We start from the raw sequence: 8,466 nt of genomic DNA on the forward strand, positions 1-8,466 counted from the left end.
CCTGATTGGACGGTAGTGTGGAAACTAGGATGACGGCATAACCAGTAAGGCGGGTCATATATCTATCTCTATTGTAAAGTAAAGCTTTGTGTGAAGCCTATTGTGAAGTACTTTGTGAGTGACTCAGCGTGTAATCCTAAGGTGAATACAGGGTTCACTTACAGCATGTAGTCTTCCCAACTGACCTGGTAACCGTTTGATAATTGTGAAATGCATGAAGAAAACAAGACATATGTAAACATATTTTAACAGTGGAACAACTTTATATATTGCAACAAGCCCCCCGAACACACACACACACACACACACACACACATACATTTTTAAAACATTTTAAAATGTTCAAGTTTTATCCATTGATACCTGATATAACAGCTTATCGCAATTTACTGTTGGCCAATGATGCACAGGCTACATAAAAGCATGAATACAGACACACACACACAAACACACACAGAACATAAATGCACAAAAAATAGCGTCCTCTTTGACTCACAATTTTGCTGTCGATTTACATGCAGAATTTCATTAACATGGTAATATTTACAAATACTTGGTACTTCTTTTCTTATCTGTGAGCAACAGTTCTGCAAGCAGTTGGAAGCATGCATTTGCTTCCAGTGTCACCTGGAGTTATTCAGCTAGTTTTTCAGAGTAACTCGAGCAACATAGTTCTTATTTCATAGGTGGTGCCTCCTCAGTCTTGATGTTATTCAGGTTTTGGATAGAGATTGTTGGATCCACTCTCAAAGATGCTTTAGACTTGTGCCTTGAATGAGGTGTTGACGATGACTTCAACTCACGAGTCTCGTCATCTATTTTCTCAATGATTCGTTTCTTGACTTTCTTGCAGATGAAGTAAACCATCTCACAGATACACATCAAGATGCAGACAGCAGAGGACACCACCATGAAGAGAGTGAAGATCTTCTTCTCCGTGGGGCGGGATATGTAACAGTCCACTGTGTTCGGGCAAGGATCCATTGAACACTTCAACAAACGGGGTAAGTTGAACCCTTCATAGACATAATAAAGGATGCAGAGGAAAGCAGCGTCAAAGCTTGCCTTTAAAATCAGGCTCACCTATGAGAAGACAAATGAGTGTTAAAGTAGAAAAAGTTCAAGTGATTTCTCAATTGATAATGGCTGTGTTTGGCAGGATTGATTTTAAAGGTTCAATAATTACTGTAACTTATCTCATCCACTTCTCCAAGCTCTTATTATGATGTTTAGCCAGTTAAAAAAAAATAAGATAAGTGACCCCATGTCAAATTTGTAACCTAAGTGAGGACTCTTCATCTTGATTATCTAGAAAATGAAGATTTGTGATATTTACCAAAATCAGTCAAAACAAACTGAACATTTGGTATTATATAGCTGTTTAAAGGAAGAAAGAATCGAACGACTGCAAATAAAGGTGGGCGGATCTCTCCAAATATCGATAATTAAGGCTGGTCTCAGTATCAGATCGATACTAGGATGATATGATCTGTACTTTTTTTCTATACTCTAAGTTCAGTATATGTATATATGTAGAAATGTTTAGAAGCATTTTTGTGCTGACTGTTACATCTATTTTTCCATAGTCTAGTTTAGGTAGGTAGTATTAGTATCTATCTTGGTATCAGCATCTGCAATACTTGATATTGGATGGATACCAAAATACCACCACTCTTGCAGAGTCATCGCATGTACAACTTCACTTCAGTCTGGAGGTGTGGTGAAGCTTGTTGCTCATACATTGTAATAGCTAATCTCCTATGTGTGGCATACACAACATAACTGGAATTGAACGTTAGCACCCTTCATTCTTACCAGGTATGTCCACCACAGCCCTCCACGTTTCCTCCCAGGGCGGGCATACAGGTGTTTACCCTCATGGGTGGTGGTGTACTTTGAGTTCTTCATCTGTCGATATTTGACATGGGCAATAACCATCAGTGACGGGCACGTGACGAAGATGAGCTGCAGGGCCCACAGGCTGATGTGGGAGATGGGGACGAAGTGGTCATAGCACACGTTGACGCAGCCTGGCTGTTTAGTGTTGCATTCAAAGTCTTTCCTTTCGTCAGCCCACACCCGCTGAGCTGCCACCACAAACACCATCACCCGGAAGATGAAGACCACTGAGAGCCAGACCCGACCGAACACGGTGGAGTAATTGCTGACCCCACTGAGGAGGGCCTGCAGCCAGTTCCAGTTCATGACAGATGCCCTAGAAGGGGACGAGAAATCTGAGGGGTATGATTGATCTCCTGAAGAGATCAGGTGGAATGAAGTTCTTGATCCAAACCTGACCAGTCAAACAAGAAAGTAGGTTAGAAGAATCTTTGTGTTTTAAACATTGAAAAAGCGTCAGTCAGGGGTAGGGATGGGTATCGTTTAGGTTTTATCCGATACCAGTACCAAATCGGTACTTTTGAAATGGTGCCGGTGCTTAAACAGTGCTCAAACCGGTGCTTAAAGAATGGAGAACACAAAATTGGTCCAAAAACCTCTCATGTTCAGCTGTTTTTTTGTAAAAAGATAACAATGTTAGCCTTTTCTGCAGCTATAGGGCATATATGGTATCACTCGGCTGGAAGCAGTGCTTAAACAATGGAAAAATCACAAACTTTGTCCAAAAACCTCTCATGTTTAGCTGTTTTCCACTTTTTCTTTGGTCATTTTAGCCTTTTTGGCCAGGGTGAAGGGAGTATCTGCCATCAAACAAGAAGACAGCCGCATGTAACTACGACGGTGTTTGCTAGTTCACCTTACATGCATTAATGTAATAACGTGGTTAGCGTACTCAACGTAAATTACACACGAACAACATGAAGCTACTCACGCAGAGGAGAACGGCTGCTGCTGCCATCATCATCCGTCATCATTTCTGCTACGCTGACAGGGCTAGGGGCCAGGACTGTACTCTTCAGGTTTTTGGGGGATGTTGCTAACTCCAGGTCCGATAACAGGCACCACACCGCAGTAGATGTGCGCGGTGTGAGGTCTCGCAGCAAGCTATCAAATGCGGCACATTTCTCGGCTTTTAAAAAAACGCTATGCGTCGCCAGGTGTTTCATCAGATTTGAGGTGTTACCTCCTTTGCACAGTATCACAGTATCAGCTTAAAGCACTTGTTGCAGGCTGCTGAGTTTGCATCTTTTGCTGTGAAGTACAGCCAGACTTTGACCGCTTCGCCTTGGGCATTTTTAATCTGTAGCTCTGCTCTAAAAGAACATATGTACCTGGACCCGCCTACTATCCTCGGAAACGTAAAATGATTGGCTAGAATCTAAAGTGTATCACAGCTCAGGAAAAAAAAGCACTGAAATAAAGCACCGAAATGTGTGCTGCTTTTCGGTCTGGTTACTACCGTTTATGTCAGATGGCACCGGATACCGGTACCCATCCCTAGTCAGGGGTTTGTAACATACACACACACACGTTTGTGTGTGTGTGTGTGTTACACTTGCTAGGAGTCATTTGAAGGCTACTTCCATAATTGTATACAGTCTTTAACAAATACCCACATTTTCAAGCTCCAAATAGCCAGAATATGTCATTCTATGATATTCAATTAAATTCTGTTTTATTTATTTACTGCCAAATCACAACAATAGTTGAATACTAAGGTCAATTCCCTACAATGACACAGAGAAAAACCCTAACAATCATATCACCTGTTTGAGAGACTGCTTTGGCGACAGTAGGAAGGAAAAACTTGCTTTTAACAGGCAGAAACCTCCAGCAGAACCAGGCTCAGAAAGGGGCAGCCATCTGCCATGACTGGTTGGGCGTGATAGGAGGAAGACATGATAAACACCAGCTGTGGAAGGGAGCTAGAGATTAATAATACCTAATGATTAAATGTAAAGAGGTGTATAAACATATGGAGAGTGAAAAAGGTGAGTGAAGAAAAAAACAGTCAGTGCATCATGGCAATTCCTCCAGCAGTGTCTGTCTCCTAAGTTTTGGTGCTGGTTCCACAGAAGAGGGCCCTGAAAGCTAAAGACTCTACTTCCCATTCTACTTTTAAATACTCTGGGAACCACAAGCAACCCTGCAGTCTGAGAGCGAAGTGATCTATTGAGGTGATGTGGTACTATGAGATCTTAAGATAAGATGTAGCCTGATTATTCAAGACCTTGTGTGTTAAGAGAAGGATTTTAAATTTATTTCTGAATTTATCAAGGAGCCAATGAATAGAAGCCAATATGGGAGAAATATGCTCGTCTTTTTAGTCACTGTCAGTATTCTTGTTGCATTTTGAATCAACTGAAAACTTTTCATGGAGTTCCTCAAACATCCTGATAATAATGAATTACAGTAGTCCAGCTCTGAAGTAATAAATGCATGAACTTTCAGTTTCACTCTGAGACAGGATGTTTCTAAATTTAGAGATATTGCTCAAAAGCAAGAAACCAGTCCTACATAATTAATTAATATGCGCACTTAAGGACTTATCAAAAACGGCTCCAAGATTTCTCACAGTGTTACTGGAAATCAAGGTAATGCCATCCAGAGTAAGTATCCAGTTGGATACATATTTTAAAGGTTTTTAGGACTGATACAATAGACATATTAAGGTTAGTAGTCTCTGAGTTCAAGCTGATTTAAATCCTCAGGTCATTTTTGTGATGCTTTCAGTGGGTGCGCCACTTTGTATGAATGCGTTTGTCTGAGTAATTCAACAACAGTAACTATGAAGCCACTGCAAATTTTCTCTGGTATTGTTCCCCAAAACTAACGCATACAATCACAAACAAGAAAGCTGTTCTGATTGACTGAAAAGTCAAATATGAAATTTGAGGAATCAAGCTGTTGTGACCATGAATACAATATTGTTATTCCTTGTTATTCTTTTGCTTTTGCTTTTGCTTTTTAATCCACCTGCCATGAGTGAGTGAGTCACCATCAAAGCTCCTCTTTGTGGAAAGAACCAAACTCAGACATGCAACATTATGAGTCAGCTGTTTGAAAGGACATCTTTGTTATAATATAATCCTATAAAAGCACTAAGATCCTCTAACCAGATGCTTTTAATGCAACCTAAGTCTAGGTTGAAACCAAGAGGCGACCGTGCCTTTGCTATTGTAGCTCCTAGACTGTGGAACAACCTCCCTATTGCCATTCGCTCTTCTGAGACTGTTCAGTCTTTTAAATCTCGTTTAAAGACCCATCTTTTTACTCTGGCTTTGATGTAAGATAGTTTGATTATCATTTGGTTGGTTTCTATGTTTGTCTCGTCTTGCGTTGTATTTGTCTTATTTTATTTATTTATTTTCATAATTTGTGAAGCACTTTGATCAAAACTGTTGTTTTTAAATGTGCTATATAAATAAATTTTGATTTGATTTGATTTGATTTGATTATCCCATAATTTTGGTCAAAATATTACCATGTGCATTTAACTGTCCAAACTTTAAAATTGTATGTGTTCTGGGAAACATACACAGTTTAGGATTTTTGAAAGTATTGAAACATTTTAATACAAGACATAAAGAAGTTCTGCTGTGCTACAAACGGGTTTCAACAACAAGAAACAAAAGCTTCTCTTTCACATTTACATCTCATTCTGGTAAATGCACACAGCCTGACAGGGAACATGTTGGATAACAGCTTCGCTGTCCGCTGTTCCATTTCAGTTCTGTCACGTCTAAAACCGACTATTTGAATTCAGAAACACTTTCCCTCAACATCTCAGCATCACTATAGAAAATATTGTGCTGTCAAATCAGTTGCTATTTTCTCTATTATCCAGCATTTCTGACTAATAAATTACACAGCATAAAGACTTGACTCAAGGAATTCCTTCAAAATCACAACATGGGCTACTGAAGGCCATTTATATTTATTTGTTTTATTTGTTCAATCACTGATGAAGTTGCCTACCTTTTACCTCTCCTTCTAATGGATAATACAACCAGCAACATTAATCTCACAGTGTGCCTCAGCCAGGGCCTCGAGACTCAGATGTTCTGCAGCTATCAGAACGATTCTTGAAGGAAATCTTCTGGCATCATCTTAAAAAAAGAGCTACAGAGGCTTAAACGATTTATAAGCACACAGCCTACCGCCATCATACAGTTGCTATTCATTGCTATTCACAAATGTAAAAGGTATGTGATTTTTTGGGACGACCGTGGTTGGGAAGCTCATCTTGGAAGGTTGCCAGTTTGATCCCCAGCTCTGTCTGTCCTGGTCGTTGTGTCCTTGGGCAAGACACTTCACCTACCGCCTACTGGTGATGGCCAGAGGGGCCGATGGCACGATATGGCAGCCTCGCTTCTGTCAGTCTGCCCCAGGGCAGCTGTGGCTACAACTGTAGCTTGCCTCCACCAGTGTGTGAATGTGAGAGTGAATGAATAGTGGAATTGTAAAGTGCTTTGTGGGTCTTGAAAAGTGCTATATAAATGCAATCCATTATTATTATTATTATTATTGTTATTATTTTTGTTCATACAAAATGCAAACACAGACTGCAGTGATTCTCAGCGAATAAACAAAACCTCAGAGAGAAGAGCATATCTTCTCTAAAGGGAGGTGACCACAACTTGTTTTTCTGTTTGCTTTAGATGCAATGTTGCCCTCTCTCTTATCTATCTATCTTTTTGCATAAGTTTCTCTTTCACTTCATCGTGACTATGCAGACAGCTTTCTCAGGTTGTTCATGTCTTCATTAAATGTCTTAAAGAGACTAGGATAAATTAACATCCACAAACATAACAAAGACTACGCTACGGCTGCAGTGTGACGCATGACCAAAATAATACAGATCCTCTTCTGGCACTGCCACAGATGTTTGAATACAACTTGCTCTACAGGTTGAGCAAGTTGCCTCTTTACCACTCTAACTCTGTTGCGCTCACACTGTGAACTCCTTTAAAAAGCAGTTGAAAACATTTATTTAATCCATTTTTCTGTTAATATTCTTTTTTAATTTCTCTTTTTCAATTGATTTTATTATAACGTGGTTTTCTACTGATATTAATTGTGTTTTAATTGTCATACAGCCCTTTTATGTCTGTGATAAGGGAGCTATATAAATACACATACTTACATTACTTTTCAGTACATCAATAATACATTGTCTGTATGAATCAAAGCTCTTAGCTAACAAGGTGGGGCGGAGGTTACATTTTGTGGCTTTTGTCTTTTCTTTTGCCCTCTTCATTCCACCACAGCTCTTTCTTAGTTTTCCTGACATTCACAAATCTTGCCTTTAAAAAAATCCACTTTCAGCATGACTTTCTGACATTTTTCAAGGTAGCATGAATCATCCGGAGGAATAAAGTACAAGTAATCCAGGTGTAGTTTTATTTGCACTGCTTCCAGTTATCTCTCTTTACAAATCTTATTCTTTTGTACACATCAGGGCTGAGCTCTTCCCTTGGCATGTAATAAAACAGGAACTGAATGAGTGACATTCGTTCCCTTTTTATTTCGCCAGCCCACTTCTTTCCAATTACCTTTTGTCCTCATCCTTTCCTGTATTTGTCTGAACTTAAAACAGAACTCAGCAATTCGTCTACATAACAACTGTTTCTTTGATTCATTAATTCATGCAAATATAAATAAGTATAAAGCACCTTACCCTGGGTGCAGTCAGCACCATTACATGAGTGCTGAGTGAATGTGATGTATCAGCTGCACTTGACTCGATGCTCACTAATTCTGTCTCACCTGATCTTTTAAGGAGGCTGGCTAAGGTGTGGCCTTGCTGGTAAACATGAAGAGCAAGAGGAGGATAGGCGGAGCATCGCCTAAAAAAAGTTACATTCTCTCACCTGACGGTTTCAGTATCCATGTTAGTCATGGAAAAAAAAAACAAGAAACACTGCCTCAGGGAAGTGACAGAGAGACAATGTCAGAGAAATGGAAGCGAAACCATGGAGCAGAAAGATAGTGTCATGAACCGGCTGTGTGAAGGCAGATGTGGACCCAAACGCAAAACTCACAGAGACAGAAGCTGAACTCAAAATCGCTGCTTTATTGCAGGTCTTACAAAGTAACAGAACTAAACTGGGTAAACTAAACTGAGGACCGAGGAAACACAGAAAGGGACACAGGTTCGGGGAGGAGACATAAGGAAACAACGTAACAGAGCAAACCCAGGAAGCATGGCCTAAATAAGGAACAAAATACATGAAAACTAAGAATACTGGGCCAACGTGGCCCAGGACCATGACAGATAGCAGCACAAAGTCATAGGGCTGCCACAAACGATTATTTTGATAGTCGACTAGTCACCAATTATTTTTGCAATTAGTCGACTAATCAGATCATGCATCCACTGGATGTATATAAAGATTGTCTTTATATTTCCTATCTTTAAGAACCTCACACTCCCTCTTGCAGCCTGGGATCATCTAACCAAAGGCTGTTGGTCGTCCCCCGAACACGTTTTAAAACCAGAGGTGATAGATCTTTTAGAGAGGTGGCCCCCAGGTTGTGGAATTCTCTCCCTCCATCTTTGCATTG

At 40.0% G+C, this 8,466-nt stretch overlaps 1 protein-coding gene across 3 annotated transcripts; it reads right to left on the reverse strand.

Moving 5' to 3' along the window:
- Nucleotides 1–151: 151 nt before the first annotated feature.
- On the reverse strand, nt 152–7,647 carry LOC116309536 (gap junction beta-3 protein-like). Of its 3 annotated transcripts, XM_039605794.1 has the most exons (4): nt 7,580–7,637; nt 3,666–3,811; nt 1,816–2,293; nt 152–1,083 (listed from the first exon to the last, which is right to left on the reverse strand). In XM_039605794.1, exons 3-4 carry the CDS (start codon nt 2,203–2,205, stop codon nt 676–678), a joined length of 798 nt encoding a protein of 265 aa, XP_039461728.1. In that variant the 5' UTR covers nt 2,206–2,293; nt 3,666–3,811; nt 7,580–7,637; the 3' UTR covers nt 152–675. The 3 variants fall into 3 exon arrangements, with proteins under 3 accessions (XP_039461728.1, XP_031582033.2, XP_039461727.1); XM_031726173.2 differs by lacking the exon at nt 3,666–3,811 and having other exon boundaries at nt 7,580–7,647; XM_039605793.1 differs by lacking the exons at nt 3,666–3,811; nt 7,580–7,637 and adding an exon at nt 5,878–6,180.
- Between the last annotated feature and the right edge of the window lie 819 nt (nt 7,648–8,466).

Source organism: Oreochromis aureus, linkage group 22 (assembly GCF_013358895.1).
Source record: "Oreochromis aureus strain Israel breed Guangdong linkage group 22, ZZ_aureus, whole genome shotgun sequence".
Classification (NCBI taxonomy): domain Eukaryota; kingdom Metazoa; phylum Chordata; class Actinopteri; order Cichliformes; family Cichlidae; genus Oreochromis; species Oreochromis aureus.